This window comes from Octopus bimaculoides, chromosome 19, assembly GCF_046866305.1.
Source record: "Octopus bimaculoides isolate indiv1 chromosome 19, ASM4686630v1, whole genome shotgun sequence".
Taxonomy (NCBI): Eukaryota; Metazoa; Mollusca; class Cephalopoda; order Octopoda; family Octopodidae; genus Octopus; species Octopus bimaculoides.
In genome coordinates, this window is record NC_142946.1 from 55329930 (window position 1) to 55349929 (window position 20000).

Below are 20000 nucleotides of genomic sequence, written 5' to 3' on the forward strand. Positions count from 1 at the left end.
TTCAATCTGGTGGCTTTCAGTTAACATTTAATCTTCTCTATTCATGAAATATTCCACACTAAAAAAAGCTATAACTTCAACATTTATTGTTAAACACAGTACAAGAGTGAAAAAAAAAAAACATGAGGATTTTCATAACACCATAGCAAGGTAATGTAGTTCTAGATACAGTTTATTTGAATAAAGGACAAGGTAGCTATGGCTAGACACCTTTGATCAGAGGACTGCTTGATCACAGGATTACTTCTAGGACTCAATAACTGCAGCAGTAAGAACACGATCAATGTTTTCCTTCGTGGTGGCAGTTAGAGGACGTCAAGACCTTGAATCATCTTCAAGGCTTTTCCTTCCCCTCCTAAATTCAGCTGCCCACTTTCGCATTGCTGATAAGGCTGGAGCTTCATCTCCTAATGTAGCAACCATATCAGTATGAAGATTGTTAGGGACTAAACTCTTTTTCTGCATGTACTTGATAATACCACAATGCTAAATTTTGTTCATTTTCAAAGGCAGTTGCTTCTAATTACTTGTGAAGTCTTCTTTGAACAGTCAGATATCAGTTTACCTGGAAAGAACTAATGCAGTTATTAATAAGAGGTGAAATTAATGCATTCGTGATGTCACAGCTATAGCATCATCCTTCATAGTCAACCTATGAACTTTTCAGCCTACCTTCGTACATCATTATAATTCAATGTCTACTTTTCCATGCTTGCATGGGTCAGACAGAATTTAAGACAGATTTTCTTCATCTGGATGTCACCAACCCATACCTGTTTCCAAGTAAGGTAATATTTCACTATGACTAAACATATTTTTCATGGAGGACTGGAAACAAACAATATCCTTGTATGATGGTGATTTTTGTTTACAACCATTATGTAATGTCCAGACAAGGATTCAAACACACACACACACACACACACAAACAAACACAGGTTTCTTTCGATTTCTGTCTACCAAATCCACTCACAAGGCTTTGGTTGATCTGAGCTTATAATAGAGGACCAAGATGCCACACAGTGGGACTGAATCCCAAAGCCACATGGTTGGGAAGCAAACAGCCATGCCTGCACCTAATGAATGCCAGAATTTACAATCAGGTCATCTTTGTAAATACTACAGTTATTACAGAGGATTCTAAACAGGAACCTAAATCTGTAACTATGTCCAAGGATTTTTTAAAAATCATTTTGTGTGTGTAATATCTTTTAATCAGGAGGGAAGGCAGTGCCTATGACCCTTCACTGGATCTCGAAGACAAGTATAAAGGAGAAAAGTATCCTCAAATCAGCAACTTGGCTCAAATGCTCGCAACACAGTAGACATGACCACAAGAAATGTTCAGTTCAAAATGCCATACATCACAAGTGTGAGATAAAAGGTTAATTTTTCTCAGGTATTGGTTTGGCCATTAAACCACTCAGAGGTAACACTGGGATAGTATCTACACAGCTTAGTTCCAAAATTATGAGAATAAGAAGTTGATAGTAGATATGCACTTCTGAGATTAATTACTGAGAGCTTCATGTCACAGCATTCTTCTGTTGTATTTAAATTTAATGGCTCTGAAGTCCCTCTTATGTTGTCATATATTTTTTACTAATTTAACTCCAAATGCAAAACTGATTGTAACAACTTGAATGGGTCTTCAATGAAATTAATCAAAGAAGGACTTATTGAACTCAGTAAGTCACTGTGGAGAGCTCAAGACACAGTAAAAAAAATTTAATCCACAAATAACATCTCACCACTGATTTCTTGACCACCATCAACACTCATACCCTTCTCTAATACTTTTGCAGTGCCTATTATTGCTAAGTTAATACATACTGAATCGCATCGTTCATATTTTAGCAAGGTTAACATTAAGCAAGTCTACCATCAACTGCCACTGGCAATTAAAGACCATCCTTACACTTTTTTGTAAGCCTTTAGGACAACTGTTTCAGAACATAAAATTCCCATTTGGCCTTACAAATGCTGTCATATGATTTCAATGAGTGGTGAGTCAAAGTATCTCACTGACTGACCTTAAATCTACCTACTTGTATTTAGATGACATCATTGCGTAAAGTAAATCTAAGAAAGATATCTTGGCAGAAATCTAAAGGTGTTTCTGTCATGTACTAACTATCTAAATATAATTCTATATAGCAAAAAAAATGCATTTTTGGATTTAAGCTCATTGAATTTCTAATCCTCAGTGGCTGCGTTCACATAAATACCTTAAAATTCCTACTACTAAAAAAGAACTTGGAAAAGATTATTGGGTTGCTAGTCTATTACAGCAAAAGGCCGATGTATTTTCAGAACAAAACACTGTAATGAAATGTAAGTATTTTCCCAATTCCTCGAGGAGCTGTTACAATTTTCAGGAGAAAAAAAGTACATAAGTCGTTCATTATTAATATTATTAATCTGATGCTCAAGGAAAAATGGGAAGAGGTATTGTTTTGGACATAGTTCTCCTTCAGATACGAAAGAAAAGGCCAGGAGAAACTGGGAAAAGAACCGAGATAAAAAGAGAAGAGAGTCACAAAAATGCACATGGGATCAGTTCACACGTTCAACCTCTCACCACATGGGATGTGAATCAATCCCATGTGTGTTTTTTGTGGCTCTCTCCTCTTTTTTATCTCCTTTTCTTCTCTTATAAGATTCTTAACTTTTCTCTAGGCTCTGAAGGACTCTGTTCAAAATACAATACCTTTTTCTCTTTCCATTCTTGATTATCAAAATAATAAACAGTGACTGTGAAGGTCTCTTGCACTTTTCTTGCTTTTATTTTTTGCATTTACTTTTTGCTTTATTACAGCGTGCCCACACAGACCTTCCATGTTTATCCAACCATTTCATTGGAGTAGCTTAATTCTTTGAGTACCTTACATCTTGGATACAATTGGATTACTTTTTCAGATTACATTGGATCTTCACTCAACACAGAAAATGCTTGCTTTCTGTGTCATTGATAACACCATTCCTTTTACAGATAAGGCTGAGGTATCAAATACTGCTCTAACTACAACCCTTTTGAGGAAACATGTAGAAGCTTCCTTCACTAATCCATAGGAACATAATTTTACTGAATTATGGTCAATGTAACTTTTGAGAAAGTAAGAGTTGGCACTGTAAAAAAATATGGTAGCTATTGGTCTAATCAACTGTAGCAGATACATCACCCTCCACCCCTGCTAATATTTGACCATCATTAACATAAGGTGAAGAAAAATTTAGACTCTAAAACAAAGACAATCCCCAAAATGATGAGGGATAATTACAGAGAATATACAAGGTGTTTAGTAACAGAGTGTCGCAAGCACCACCGCAGCCATTTTTGAGGTTAGTATATCATTTTCTTTGTCTTGATGTCTCGAATCCGAAAAAGTTGGGAGGAAGAACTGGTGAGGCTTGCAATAAGGTTGAAAATCCGGCTGAAAAAAATTGTACCTCAACGCTATTGACACAATGCTCGCTCACCCAAACTCAGACCAGAGAGTTTAGTAACAAACCATCGTAAGCACACGTGCTCAATCAATAACTTTGCTGTGGTCCCTGTATCGGATTTCGAGGTGTTATGGCTCATTTTCTAATAGTCCTCGTTACCATCATAATAATAATGGGCTATTATCTTACTAACCTCTTAAAGATACTTATTTTGCTATATTAAAACACAAACAATACCTTTGGTGGGACCTTTGTATGTTTTTTTGTAGGTATTTTGGCTAAAATATGCAATGCAATACACTGTTTCGTAGTACTGGTATATTCTACAAAATGAGAAAGACGCAATCAAGGTGTCATCTTTCAGATGCTTATACAAATAAATAATTTTATATAGGTGGAATGATTATACAAGATCTTCATGGTCATTTTAAGACCAAAACCAGCTTTCTAACTTCATTCCTTGCTGAGATATCGCATTCTGAAAGTCGCAAAACTTTGACTGCGTTTTTCTCAGTTTTTAAGTTGTGGCACTTACAATGGTCTGTTACTAAATGTCTCATATGATGAAACTTGACCTGTATCATCTTACTGACTATTCTGGCTGCATTTGTTAGCATCAGGTACTGTGAGATTGGACATAAACTATATAATGCACTGCATAGCTAGTGACCCCTGAACCTACACTATATAGCACACTGTTATATTGTGACCCCTGGACTAATGGTCTGTAATACACTGAACAGCTTGTGACCCCTGGACCTATGCTGTGTAGCTTGTAACTTCCTGATGCACACTATATAATGTAGATACAACTAGTGACCTCTTGAACTAAACTATTTTTATATTGTTTATGGTCAAACAAATAAAAACACCTCAATTGAAGCAAGAATTGAAGTGGATGGTAAGCACAGCTGAGAGAAGATGATGAATGAAGGGTAGAACGCAGGTAGATGAGAGGAAAGCAAAGCTAAGGTAGATGATGGATGATGTGCACAGATGGGTAGATGGTAAGACTGAGGTAGAGGAGTGGAAGAGACATAGTTAGGGAAGATGAAGGGTTGGAGGGTATATAGGCAGACTGAATAAATATTGCAGGGTAGACTGAGGACACAAATAGATCTTGTTACTCTGATTCTTTATATATGAACATTGAGAATGAGTGAATAGTGAAGTGGTGATGGTGGTGGTAAAAGTAATAGCAGCAGCAGCAACTAGTAATAAACACAATAGTTAATATCTAAACAGTGGGGTGGTGATGATGATGATGATGATGATGATGATGATGATGATGATGTTGATGATGACATTGTATAGCGTAAAAGAAACAATAGATGGTCATTATAACATTACATGAAATATGAGGAGGAGGTAGTTATGCTTGGGTGGGAGGAATCACACACAAAGCATGATGGCTACTGAATCATCAACAATGTCATAGCCATTTTTTATGTCGACCTTTCCAAACTAACATGGGTTGGAGAGACCAGTTTCAAATTAGCACCTCTCCAACTCAACATAGGCCTTCGTCATTTCCTTTGTGTGGTCCAGCATCCTGAGATTAGATCTCTAGAATAAATTAGGAAATTCTTTAACATTACTAAAGAGTTGTTGTTATTTAGCCATTTAGCATAATAACATAATAATAATAATAATAATTAAAGCATAAGGCCAGCAATTTTGAGGAGAAGGGGCTGGTCATTTACATCAATCCTAGTACTTCACATGTATTTTATTTTATTGAGCTTGGAGGGATGAAAGGCAAAGTTAACATTCAGTGGGATTTAACTCTAGCATTTTATACCAGTCATATCCTGTTCAAATATGTTACCAGTTTTATGTTCAAACCAGCCAGATTCAGCTTCTTGCACCTACCCTACAACATTATTCTGAAGATAAACATTCACATCATCAAAATCTCAAAGTTATAAATTAATGCATAATTAATTTTGAAAAATGTGAATACATAAGCATTGCATTTGACAGAGTAATTTAAATGCTACTGGGTAAACCCTTTACAACTTTGATTAGATTTATGATCAAAGACATTCCAAAAACCAGAGGGTGTGATTTGAGATTTGGCTGCTCTTTTGAACAAGGTGAACAGCTAAGGCGGCTTCCACATTGACAAACAGGAAAATATCTTGGGAATATTATAAAAAATATAGCAAATACAGAAAAATTGTAATTATTATTGAATATGAATGTTGAAAAGAACCATAGAAGATTAAAATAAAACAAAAAAAAAACCCTCTAGAATTCAAAACAAAATACTCCAACAACACCACCACCACCGTCCTGTACCAAATTCTCTAAAAGTTTTTAAACAGTGAAACAAGAGCAGACAACCCCTCCTTATCTCAAAGTTTATCATGTCGCATATTACTTGTATACATATGTTTTACAGAGAGCAGAGAGTTAGCAGTGGGAGAAGTGACATGCTGAAGCATTTCAAACATCCAAATTGGAAGAAAGAATTAAAATGGAACAGCTGTAATTGGAGACTGGGGTTTAATTTGGTGTAAAATTCTGTCTGATTGTTGTAAATGTAAGTAAAATATAATTAAATGGGAAAATCTGCTGTTAATGAATCAGGATAATGAAGTGGGGTGGTGCAAGGAAAAAAAAAAAATCAGAAGGAAAATATACTTAGTTTTTTGCTCCCCATGCTGAGATGTTACCACCAATCAAGAAGCTTATAATAATTGCTGTTGACAACCTGTTGAATGTGGGGTGAGATCCCTTCCTCAACCGCAACAACAGAGTAGGTGACTTAATGTGTGAAACAGAACAAGTTAGAAAATAGAGAGAAAAAAAATTACCTTTATAAAGGGCCAAAAAACTGATGGTCACTGTAATAAAACAATACTCCACCTCTCTCTCTCTCTCTCACACACACACCTACTTAATTCAAGAAACAAATTCACTTTACTGTAGAAAAAACACTAACCAACATCAAACAAGGAGTGACAATAATTTTTGGCCTTTTTTAAAATCCCAAAACACGACAGAGAAATAAGTCTTTCTGAGTTGATATTTAAAAGTAAAAATAAAACAAGAAAGAAAAATAGAACAAATTACGTGAGAGGGTTTTGGCTAAAGAAAGTTTGAGTAAACAACTTACCACTTCTCCTTCGAAAGGTGAAATTTCCAGGCATGACCAAGTAATGTGCTTGAGAGAAGAAAGTGTAATAGAGCTGAGTAAATTGTTGTCAGTGCGTTACTAAGTCATAATTGTCAGCTGATGATGCTGGTTGATTGTGAAGACACTTGAACTACAGAGAAATAACAATAACAACAGCAGTGGCTATAATACCGGCAACTGTTGTTACTGCCGATGATGATGATGATGATAGTTGTAACAGTGGTGGTGGTGGTGGTGGTGGTTAGTTGTATGCTATCCGTGCCAATAGGATGGAAGTGAAACAAGAGGAAAACATGTTTTAATATAGTAACTGCTGCTGCTGCTGTTGTTGATGCTGCTACAGTTGTCAACAGCAGACAATAGGGAAGAACTGTGCACACAAGTTCAGAAAGTCTTCGCTAAAACTGCCATGGACAATGCCAATTGTTTAGTGAACAAGACAGAAGACGACAAAACCATCCAATAGAAACTTGATCCAAAATTTTCGTAACTGACAAAAAAAACCCAGCAAAGACAAACTTTGGAAGCTGGACGACACCACAATCCGTTAACAGGCTGAATGGAGGGTGTGTGTGAATGTGTGTGTGTGTGTGAGTGAGTGTAAGTGAGAGGAGAGAGGTGGAGACGAGAAGCTGTGGTTTGAGTTTTTTGTTTTGTGTGTCTTAGTAAAACGACAGAGTAGAAGCTAGCAGAGTGGTTTACTGGTCAAGAGAAATTATAACAAGCTTACACTAACGCACTACCACACACTGCCAAGTAGCTTCATGAGTCACATCCCATAGAAGGCCACAGTGGTACTAGAGTAAGGTCAGACCTGTTGCAGCAGCTCAAGTCAATAATAATACACAGCATAACGTTGCTAGAACTAAGAGAGAGAGAGAGAGAGAGAGAGGGAGAGAGAAAGAGAGAGAGTGAGAGTTTGCATGTGTGTGCGGAGAGAAAAAAGTGGGGAGGTCAGCAATGGAGGATGGGGAGTGGTAATCAGAAACTGGTCAGAGTATGTGTGTGTGTGTGTGTGTGTGTGTGTGTGGTGAATGCTTTGCTACATTCTACATAACAGAGCTGACAAAAGATGGCTCCCAGGAATCTATTCATGTCTAAACTATGAAACTGAATATAATAATAATAATAATTATTATTATTATTATCATGATGATAACAATAATAATAACAACAAATTATTTAGGTGTTGTAGCAGAAAAAAAATTCCATTAGCTTTTCACATCTGTCCAAATGAATACTGTTTAGCATTTTCATTGTGTCTCTCTTTCACCACACACACACAACTTAGTTCAAACATTGTTTAATATATATGTAGGTGTTTTTATGTGTATATACATACATGCACATTATTTCCTTTATAATCTTTTACTGGTTTCATCCATTGAACCGTGACCATACTGGGGCACTTTTTTCAATTGTTTCAGTCAGTTATACCAGCCCCAGTACTTACCTCAGTCTGGTACTCAATATTATTGATCTATAGTTGTCGAGCAGCTAAGTCACACACACACACAATGGGCTTACACGCACACACACACAATGGGCTTACGCACTGTTTTCTCTACTAACAGAAGACACTGGATCAGGTACAACGAAATGTGCTCAAGCCCAGAGCCTCACTGTTGTGAAGCAACCGTCCTACCACATGGCTACGTCTGCACACACCTTAAACACAATGTGTGAAGCAGGAAAGAAGTCGAGTTTTCCTTTGAGACAATTCTTTAATACTGACAACAAAAAAAGTGAGAAAGAGAGAGACACACACACACCAGTGTAGCAGTTTCAATTCCAATCTCGCATAGTGGTATACAGGTACAAGAAAGAATGAGAACATAAATCTAAGAAGGTAAGTTACAATAAGTACCCTTCATTCAAACTGTTGTGATCTCTGGCCGTGCTTGAGCAACCACTTAATATACTGCAACTTGTTCTGTTGATTGTATAGTGCATTTCTGTAAGTGTGTGGGAGAGAGAATGAGTAAAAGAGAGACAGACACTCAAAGAGAGAGAGAGAGAGAGAGAGAGAGAGATAGAGAGAGAGATGTGCATGAGAGTATGTTTGCATGTGTGAGATTTTATATTTTATTTCTGAAATTTCATGCATATGTATGCATGTACACATATGCGGTGTCATTTGTTTGCAGCCTTCCATGAAATTATATGTGGCCATTATACTCTTTATAGAGGTGTGTGTGTGTGTGTGTGTGTGTGTATAAGCACAGCTACAGAACAGCTCTGGTCCAATAGCTAGTCCTACAATGTGCAAATAGTTAACCAAATAACAGGGTGTGACACAGAGATTGCTCTTGCCAGGTATACCAAGCCTCTCCCTAGCTGAAGATCATGCTGCACACTTCGATATGTGGTGATGAATCAAACAGTGTAGTGTGACAACTTAGATTTGTAATACCATCTCCCTCTCTGCAGCCTATTTCTGTATGCCAGTAAATGTTTCTGGTGGCTACAGCAAAGGCAGATAAGGTGGACTTGGTCAGAGTGCAATAACTACTGCTCTTCCATAATTGTTAAGGCTTACTACAGCGACAAACTGTGCCCTTCGCATGTCCAACTGGTCTACTATTCTTATTAAATTTTGTTTCATTGTAAAACAGTATATAAATATAGATTTTATTTCTAATTTTTCAAGATGTTTGTGTATGTGTGTGCATGTGTGTGTGTGTGTGTGTAGGTCTGCACTAACTGTAGCAGTGAGTCAGCACAGGTACTGATGAAGATGGCAGAGCTAAGATGTGAGAGAGAAATCTAGCCTAGTGAGATTTTATGAACTTTAATAATTACTTTCAAACTAGAAACATAAGGACCAAAAATTAGGGAACAGGAGATGGGTGGTTAATGAGGGGATGGAATCTATACAAGGATAAAATTCATTGTAAGATTGAGTTACATAATAAACCACATGACAGATATATACTTGAATCAGACAGACGCACACATACACAGATATAATGGAAACACATAAATACAGGTTGGACTACCGGTTACATCATCATCATTGTTTTAATGCCTACTTTCCTTGCTTGCATGGGTCAGACAAAATTCAATGAGGCAGATTTTCTACCCTAACCCTAACCCACTCACAAGGCTTTGGTTGGCCTGAGGCTATAAAAGAAACTTACTCAAAGTGCCACACAGTGGAACTGAGCCCAGAACCTTGTGGTTGAGAAGCAAGCTCCTTACCACACAGCCACATCTGTGTCCTATGTTGGTTTATTATAAAAATACTTGCAAGAACAAATGTAACAAATATCTGGACCAATGTGTTTAGCTGTTCAATTTGCTAGTAATAGCAACCAAATCCCCTCAAATTACAACTTTTCTTAAAAACAAGACAATACATTGACTAATTTAGCCTAAATATACAAAAAGACACGATAGTCCTAGTTGGATTGTCCAGAGATTTGCTTAATCTTGAATGACTATAAAAAAACATACAAATACTGCAATTAGCAAAAATAATCCTGACTCCATCCTCTCATAGTGAACTTGGTGAAGATGTGTGACCAGGGGGAAGTAACTCAAATCAACAGAAACCATCCCCTCACATACATCCCTTCTATGTATGGGCCAAAAGTAAGCTTGGGATTAGTTACAAATAAGAGCTAAATCTCCCTCAAATTACACTCAGCTATTAAAAAAAAAACAAAGGAAAGAAGTGAGGAAATACATTACATATTGTAATGCTAGAGTTTCTATACTTAAATGGAGGTTAGTATATTTAATGTATGTTCTTGCAAAATTATTAATTAATTGTAATGGAAAATCATTAGCTTCAGTGATAATTTGTTTCTCAAAGGTAAGGGAAGCAACTCTAAAACCCAAATTGGTTAAAAAAGGGAATAGGGTATTTTGTAGACAGTGGGTCTGGATCTTTGGAAAGTATAATTCAGACATGTTTCAGTCTTTTCAGACCTCCTCAGTAAAGTATAGTCTTATCCATACAGACCAGACTAAGATATACTAAATCTAAATATAAAATAGATGGTTACACATGGAGCATTTTTGGTCAGCTGGATCAAGTTTGACGTAGAGCTAAACAACAACTGGTGGCTACATCATTATGATGTTAATGATGATGATGAAATACCTAACGACTTTCTATGCTGTTATGGCTTGGACTGGACTTTGTGAATGTTTCATAGTTGGATGCCCTTTCTAATGCCACACTTTAAATCCACTCTTATTATATGCACACGCAAACAATATTTGTTTTCTAATGCTGTATTGTAACTATGGTAACAGTTGTTGCTAAGTAGATCCCCAACGCAATATTTGAAAGGCAAAGTGATGATAAAGATAATTTTTAAACTGCATGAAGTAAATATCATGTGATTTGTATAAAAAAATATTTGTCCCATCAAATGCTAATGGAAACACTTAAGACAATGGAGAGAGTTAAATCACCTGCTGGAAATAGTAGTCAAATTTCTCTCAAATTACACCATACTGTTTTAAATAAGAAGGATAGATTGAATTAAGTATGAAAAAAATTGGGAATTTTGAATTTCTTTGGTCACAGGTCTGCTGGATCAGGTCTGGCCTGGAGTTAAACGATAACAACCAGCAGAAGTTAATTTAATTAATGATACCTTCCCACAAATTTGCACTAAATATGTTAGAAAACATTATTTTTATGATTAATAAATAATAAATTTGTTGCAGTTGTTTAGCTTCAAGCGAACCCTTATCCAAGCAGACTATGACCAAGGTTGCTCTAACTAGAACTATCCACGCTTTTGCGGGGAAAGGACTACATTATCTAAGGTGCCTGTCCTCCCAATCCTTTTTTCTTCTTTTCCAGGTTGGCAGGGTATAATTTGAGGGGTATTCAGCTGTTATATTTAGCAGGCCAAGTGACTATGTAGAAGCACCCTTGTTAGTTCACAGTTATACAGTTTTGTGACAAAGTAGATTAATTATTAGAAGCAAAGCATGCAGGTCATTCATTCATGTTTTACAGAAGCATTGTTATTCCTGGAAAGAAACTCCATTTTATTAGAGTGCTTTTAATATCATTCATGTGACATGTGATTTTCCTTCCTCCCAGAAATAATTCTTTTTTTTTTTTTTTTTTGTGTTCAGAAGACAAAATTTCAAATCCATAAAAAATTTATTATTCTGCATTGTATTTATGTAAGGGTATTATATTTTTCTATTCCATCATCTATATTAATCTAATTATATGAATCATAATGTAATGAGGAAACCTAATTAAGCTTTCTATATCATTGTTTTTTTTTTCCTCCATCATTTGTAGATGCATGTTTCAATAGCTTTATGTTGGATCAGTGCAACTGGGCTTGAACTCCCATCCTATGCTTTACATTGAACAATTAAAAAAATCTTTTTTTTACTAATTTCAATTATTGGATTGCGGCCATGCTTAAAGAGTGTGGCAATTATTCTGTCGGTCTCTTTTGCAGAAGTGCTAAGTTATGGGGATGCAAAGAAACCAACACAGGCTATTAAATGCTGGAAAGACAAACACACACACACACGCAAATATAACAAGCCTCAAAGGCAGAGTACTGGCAGAAACGTTAGCACACCAGGTGAAATGCTTAGCGGTATTTCATCAGTCTTTATGTTCTGAGTTCAAATTCCGCTGAGGTCGACTTTGCCTTTCATCCTTTTGGGGGTTGGTAAATTAAGTACCAGTTGTGTACTGGGCTCGATCTAATCGACTGGCCGCCTCCCCCAAAATTTTGGGCCTTGTGCCTAGAGTAGAAAAAGATACAACAGGCCTCCACACAGTTTCCATCTATCAAATCCACTCACAAGGCATTGGGTGGCCTGGGTCTATAGTACACAACACTTGTCCAAGGTGCTTTACAGTGGGTTTGAACCTGAAACCACTTGGTTGGAAAACAAACTCCTTGACCACACAATCCATGCTTGTGTCTATAAATATTTCTGCGCGCGCACGCGCGCACACACGCACACACACACACACACACACACACACACACGCACGCGCACAAAAATCTATTCTATGAGATGAAAACAAAGGAAGAAAAATGAGACATCACATGAATTACAGAAAAATATTAAGTAATAGTGAGAGACTGCTTTCTGAATCAGAACTAAAAGTACAAAGTCTATTGACATTTTTAACAATAAACAGCCTTTGGCCATTTGTCTGAGATGGGACCTGGTTATGGGGTAGAGTAATTACAACATATGCTGATTTCATTCTTCACAAGCAAAACCTCACCGGTTTGAATGAATTTTCCAAGTGAAAAAAGCATTAAAATTCAACTTCACTTTTATACAAAGATCCAAGTCTTGTGATTGTTATAATGATAATACACTTGGGACAGGCATGAACACCCTAAGTTTTATGCTTACATTCACAGTGTATATTTTATATAGTCATATAACACACACACACACACACACACACATGCATGTGTACTTTATAAGTATAATTTATAAATATCAATATCTAGTGTTCAGCTTGTCATTATTCATTGAATATTGGATTTTGGTTATCTTTCTTTTGTATTATTTTTTACCTTTTCCTTAGGCTCATGTGATATCATCATCACCAATCATTATTATTATTATTATTATTATTATTATTCAGCTTAAAATAGAACAACAACAAAAAGATAGTTGAACATATGAAAACCATTTTATATTGAAGTATCATATCAGTTATCAGTGTGAAAAACCAGGAAACAATCTCTATATAAACCACTTCTGTCTACCTAAAGATATCTCTGGATGTCTGCCTGCCTGTAAGGTTTCATGTCTGTCAAAGGTTGTGTGTTACAAACATGGCCATCATCTTCAGGACCAGAAAATTGCTTCAGCTCCTAACAACTACACAACCACTAACCTTTTACAAAGCTCAGATGAGTCCCACAAGGAAGTGGTACTATTTCCATATCTGGAATACTACCACTGCAGCACCCACACAAGACATCTCAAACATGAAACATAAATAAATAAATGAATAAATAAATAAATAGGTGCAGTTATGGCTGTGTGGTTGCGAAGCTTGCTTTGCAACCACACAGTTTTGGGTTCAATCCCACAGTATGGCACCTTAAGTGTCTTCTACTATATAGCCTTGGGTGACCAATGCCTTGTGAGTAAATTTGGTCAATGGAAACTGTATAGAAACCCATCGTGTGTATGCATGTGTGTGTGTGTGTGTGTGTGTGTGTGTGTGCATGTCTTTGTCCTCCCCACTGCTTGACAATCTGTGTAGGTTCATTTACATCCCTACAACACAGCAATTTTCAGCAAAAAAGATCAAGAAAATAAGTACTAGATTTAAAAAAAAAAGTACAGGGATAGATTTGTTCAAACAAACCTGCCAGCGGCCATGAGGTGCCCCAGCATGGCCACTGTCCAATAACTGAATTAAGTAAAAGGAAATAAAAGATAAATAAAAATAAACCATCCAAATGACTTGCATGAAGTCTCTTAGCAACACACTCCAATCTCTGACCCAGCCAGACATGCTGTTTCTTCCTTCTTTCCTTTCTACCCTAACCACAAAGGACTACGCCCTTCACAGATGACCTCTTCTTCTACCATTCCCCTTGCCTACCCATACTGTCTACCTCATTATTTAATAATTCCTTCTGGCTCCTGTTTTATCGGCAGCTATTAAATTACAACTCTTCAAAAGAAACATTAACCCTTTAACATTTAAACCAGCCATATCTGGTCAAAATATTCTACTTGTTTTATGTTCAAATCAGCTAGATCAGGCCTTTCACACCTACATCACAATGTTATCCTAAAAATAAGTAATCACATCATCAAAATCTGAGCAGCAAAGCAATGCAGGATTAATTCAAAACAAAGTGAATAAATAAGTAGTACATTTGAGAGAGAAGTCTGAAAGTTAACAGATTAACTTGCACTAAACCCGCCATTCTCGAAGGGCCCGCAAAATCCATGAGCATAGCTCCTACTTATAGATAAAACAAATAAAACAGATAAAGACGTACGTCTCTGTTTTCTTATATGCTTGTTTGTGCGTCTGCCAGCAGATGTTTACAAGGTGAGAGAGATGATGCTATCTGACAGAAAGATACGGAGAAAGAACTTTACCTTTTGGAACTTTCATCTTCTTCTTCTCTTCTTTACTGTCAGGTTCCTTTGGAAGGGGTTTATTCTCCAATGGCATGTTTACCTCTCTGCAAAAGAATAAGAAGTTCATCAAAAATGTTGCTACTACTACTGCTGCTGCTGGTGGTGGTGGTGGTGGTGATGTTGATGTTGTTATAGTATGTTACTGTTATCGTTGTTGCTGTGTTGCTATAATTTGTTGAGGTGGAACAACAACAACAACAACAAGAACATCATTATGTGTAGAGTAATAGAGCACTTGACTGATTGATGTAAGTGAGGTGAGTCAAGTTATTAAGTGGAGATATATATCTTAGAAAGGGAGATATAGAGTGATTTGTATGGTGTAAAATAAGGCAGACTCTGGGGAGGATAAAAAGAAAGAGAGAGAGAGAGATTAAGAGGAGAGAGATGAGAGCAGTAAAGAAAAGAGGAGAGAAAATAAGTGGAGGAAAAGAGAGCGAGAGAATGAAAAGTTGAGGTAAAAAAAAAAAAAGAAAACAAAAAGAGTAAACTAAATGAGAGAAAGATTTGAAGGGGGAGTGAGATAAGGGGAGAGGAGAGAGAGAGTGAGAGAAGGGAGAGAAAGACGAGAGGAGAGGGAGGGTGTGAGAGAGAGAGAGGTGAGACAAGGAGAGAGAGAGAGAGAGAGAGAGAAAAAGAGACAGAGATAAGAAAATTAGATAAAGAGAAACAAGTGATGTCATTCTCAAACTCCTACTGACACCCAACAAAAGAAAAAGAAAAGAAAAAGAGTAGTGCATCATTACACATTGGACTAAATTTATTATGTCAAGAAGGTTGTGACATTTTAGAATTTGGCCATCTTATAAAGGAAGACCATGTTGATATATTTAAGGACTTTTACAATAGCACACTAACATTTTACACTTCTGTCTAGGTGTTTCTCACCCCTCTCTTTTCTATACATGAACTTTCTTTTAATGTATGTATGTATGTATGTAGGTATGTATAAATAAAATCCCATATATGTTATTTCACACAACACACAGAGATGATCCCTAAAGAATTTCATTCTAATATGATTGTATCTCTATTCTCTTGACAATGAAAACGATTGTACCACAATGATATAGGGAGCTGGATGTGAAACTATGAGTGAGACTGAGCAATGAACATAGGATTTGGAAGAAGAGATTGATAAGAGTAGGGAGTCTATATTCAGCCCTAAGTCAGCTGTGATCCAGAAGACTTGTGATCAAATAAAATCCAGCCATGACCTCTAGCCTCTTATTCGGATACAGTATATACAGGATTACATTATTTAATGTGTCTTGCTTTTTTTTAAAAAAAAATGACTGATTTGAGAGAGATTTTGTCATTATTTCTAAGAAGATGGAGGACCATATAAAGGTTCCTTTATTGGCTTGAATTTCTGTAGTAAAGTAGGTATTAACATAAATGTAGAAAAATAAATAATATTGGTATCAATGTTGTTACAAGGCCAGCAATTTCGGAGGAAGGGCTAAGTTGATTAGATCAACTCCCAAGGATGAAAGGCAAAGTTGACCCTGGCAGGATTTGAACTAAGAATGTAAAGACAGATGAAATGCCACTGGGCATTTTGCCTGGCATGCCAATGATTGTCAGCTCACTAATAAATTAAAATAATGTCATCAATGATAAGGGAGTCATTAACTAAATGACCAATACTAATCAAAAGAGGCAGAGAGATACAATTTGGAATTAAAATTAATTAAATAGAGCACAGTGAGGAATGAGTCTGATGCTTAATGATATGGTGGACAACTCTGGACATGTTTCAGCTTTATTGGCCCTCACCAGCATGACTTTGACATTTAGCTGTCTTTCTATAACTTGTGCAGTACTATGTAAAACCTGACTGAATAGACTTTGCAATGAAAATCATTCTGAAATGACCATCCCATCATTTACCCAGATGTATCTAAGATTAAATTAGCAAATTTATCCTTCTTTTTCTAAGATGACAGGTGTGATTTCAGAGCCAGGATGAGTGGTGAAAAATAAAAAGAAAAGAGGACTTTATGTAATAATTTTTGTCAGAAGGGCCCCAAAGTAGTAGTGGTGTAGTAACTGTAATTCAAAGGTGGTGGTCGTGACGGAGATAAGGAGTTTAAAAAAGATGTTGAAAAGAATTCTTGTTTTAATAATAAAGTGTTTCTCTTCTTTTAAGTACATAGTGACATGTGTAAAATTACTGTTTCGTTCAGGTTTGTCTGACTATGTTTGATTACAATGATCAAAGGTGTTCTAACCATGACCATCATGTCTTCATGTATCAGGGACTACATTATCTGCTGTGTTCTTTTCTCCCCCACTCCCCCCTTTTTTTACTGTAAAGTGGTTAACTGGAGCAGTCTATAATAGTGGTTCTCAACTGGGGTCCATACAAGATTTTGTCATTAAAATTTATGCACAATGAATTGCTTATACTTCCACAATACACAAAATATTTTCACATTTTGTATAAAATTCCTAATAACATTTAATTATAAAAATACAGGAAGTTTTTTTTTTTCCATATACAACAAACAGCTATGAGAGTTCAGTAGAATAAAATAGGAATCACATGAGTCCATAGTCTAAAAAAGGGTTGAGAACCATTGGTCTAAACCATAACCTAGAAGAACATCAAAATGATGATGAATGAGTGTCACACATTCCACCCATCCCCAGCGATTGTTGCTCAGGGGAGGGCTCTGACCTCTGCTATTATACTGAACAGCAAGTTTTATATATATATATACATATATATATATATATATATATATATATATATATATATATATATATATATATAGCAAGTAATGTTCATAGCCACTTCAACATGGCTGTTCCGCTCTAATGGACTTTACAGTGACTTTTTAACCCCAAGAGGATATCTCCTCTAGCTGGTTGACAATGCAAGGCTGCATTCGATATACTGCAAGCAGGCGAGCGAACCCCTAATACACACACACACACACACACATACATATATACATATCAGATGTTATATTTTGGAGACTTCTGCACTTATTAAGAAAACAAAGACTACTAGATCGCATTGATGTTCATAGCAGAGACACACAAAACGAAATTGCAGATATACCAAAACTAATGAAGAACAAGAGATTTCTGGCACAGCGTGACTGTGACTATTTGATAAAGAATGCCATACAGTACTTTGTAATTCAACCCTTGTACCCTTATAATAGGACAAGCTGGTCTAGCAGTGTGTCAATTTTGTACCAGAAATATAAAGAAGTTCAATATCTTCAAGAGAACAGCCTTCTTGTGTGGTGATAATCAAATGTATTTTTTGCAAAATGTAAAAATGATTGTTATTTAGTGAGGACATATCTATAGACTTCATATAAGTTGAATTTGGTGGATATTTATTGACTTTTCCCTGTCTATATTTCTAATGAATAAGACTACATATGTGCTTTAATTAATTATTAACATAATCAACATTTTGGTGGTTAAGTATCTCTGTAGCTTTACATATTGGCATACATAATGCTGGTGTAACCATGTCAGCACGGACAATAGACATTAAATGATGATGATGATGATATTGATTTAAAATTTTGGCACAAGGCCAGCAATTTTGGAGGAGGGGTAAGTCAATCACATTGACCCTCAGTACTCAACTGATACTTATTCTATTGACTCCGAAAAGATGGAAGGCAAAGTCCACCTTGGTGGAATCTGAACTCAGAATGCGAAGGCAGATGAAATGCCACCAAGTATTTTGCTCAGTGTGCTAACGACTCTGCCAGCCTGCCATCTTTTATATATATATATATATATATATATATATATATATATATTTTAGTTTATGTATATATTAATATTATCTCAGTTTAAAAAAACCTTTGACAATGTAAATATGTTAATAGTTACCATGGGTGGCAAAAATTACACAAAAAACCAGGATACTACATCCGTTTTATAGGTAGAGATTCCAAGTTGAAGTAATGCATTTTGAGTATATATATATATATATATAATGATATAAATTAGATGATTTTTTTTTTTTAATGCAGAATTGCCATTAGAACAGCAGAAATACTGGGTAAATTACCCTTACAAAGCAGAAAAATTTGACAGCAACCAGCTATGAGACTTGAACCCATATCCTTCAAAGACTCCAGCTGGGTGCTTTACCATTAAGCTAAACTGCCTGCTGACAAATTAATCAGTAAAATGATATAAATCAGTACATATTATGTTGGTGTTGACAAAGTGAAATCTCATGATAAAGTACCTATATGGTTAGTATTTTAATATATTATAAATACCAACATCGGATAGAAGTTCTGTTGCTGTCTACCTAAGCATTAGCATATTTCTGTTGTATTTCCTTTCCCATATGATCTAGAGGCCACCCAACGCACACATATGTAGATGAGATGCTTTGAATGAAACAGCTTGTCTACTTCATATACAAAAAAACTTGAATAGATAGAAATAAACCTTAAACCAGAAGAAGCCAATGCATAAATCAAATTTTGATTGAGACTTTAATTTGTACACAAAACACTTTAGTATGGGAGATCTTAGGTATGTTGGTATTAAAAGGGTTAAGATACACAAAGAGCAGGAATAAAAAAAGATATACCAATTTTCTCCAGTTTAATCCACACGAGAGAGAGGAGGTAGTAGATAATTTTATGAATAAGCATTTTTAAGATGAAGCCTTGTAAAGATGAATATATGTAGCAAGACTAATTATAAAGTAGAGTAATCAATTGTATAGCTTACTTAGTAGCAAAAAAAGTTCTAGTTACTCAAGTAGCAGAGTTTGTTCTTATAGTTTCTGGCATCTTATTTAGCCTAGAAAACCCTACCACTGACAAAGATGATGATGATGATGATGATGATGATGATATATATATATATATAAGGAAATTTCAAGCCATTTTATGCTGGTTTATAGCAGCTTCTTTAAAATCCTTGAGGCTATAAACAAATTATAATTCTCTGAATCACTTTGTCAAGTAAGCTATGTTAGCATTTTATGGCAGTGGAAGGGGAGGTTACCAACACCACCAATGGCTAAATCACACACACACATACACACACACAGAGAACCACTTGGCTAACAAGCCCTTTATGACGGGTTTCTTCTAGTGCAACTTGTACACATCACTGGTTAGTCATACAAGTGAGAGAATATAGACAAAGCAACTTGGATAGATGTGAACTTAATGTTAATTAATGTGTAACGTTCTCAATTTACCTAATTAATTTTTGTTTCAAATGGTTTTTCTAAAGTTCTTTTATTCTTTTACTTGTTTCAATCATTTGACTG

General features: G+C 35.8%; 1 protein-coding gene and 1 long non-coding RNA gene across 16 annotated transcripts in view; one reads left to right on the forward strand and one right to left on the reverse strand.

Annotated features, from left to right (window-relative positions):
• LOC106875408 (serine/threonine-protein kinase PAK 1) overlaps positions 1-20000 on the reverse strand; it is a 190346-nt gene that overhangs the window by 52576 nt on the left and 117770 nt on the right. For 12 of the 14 annotated variants that reach the window (XM_014923521.3, XM_089337808.1, XM_014923522.3 and 9 more), the window contains one exon: positions 14681-14766. In XM_014923521.3, the coding sequence (XP_014779007.1) occupies positions 14681-14766 (86 nt within the window). Of the gene's footprint in view, positions 1-6568; positions 7301-14680; positions 14767-20000 lie in introns of those variants that run through there. The other 2 variants (XM_089337812.1, XM_014923527.3) reach the window with 1 other exon arrangement.
• LOC106875410 (uncharacterized) overlaps positions 7374-20000 on the forward strand; it is a 113011-nt gene continuing 100384 nt past the window's right edge. Inside the window, exon 1 of one of the 2 annotated variants that reach the window (XR_008266170.2) lies at positions 7374-8438. This is a non-coding gene — a long non-coding RNA (uncharacterized LOC106875410). The remainder of the gene's footprint in view (positions 8439-20000) is intronic. The other variant, XR_001410117.3, reaches the window with a different exon arrangement.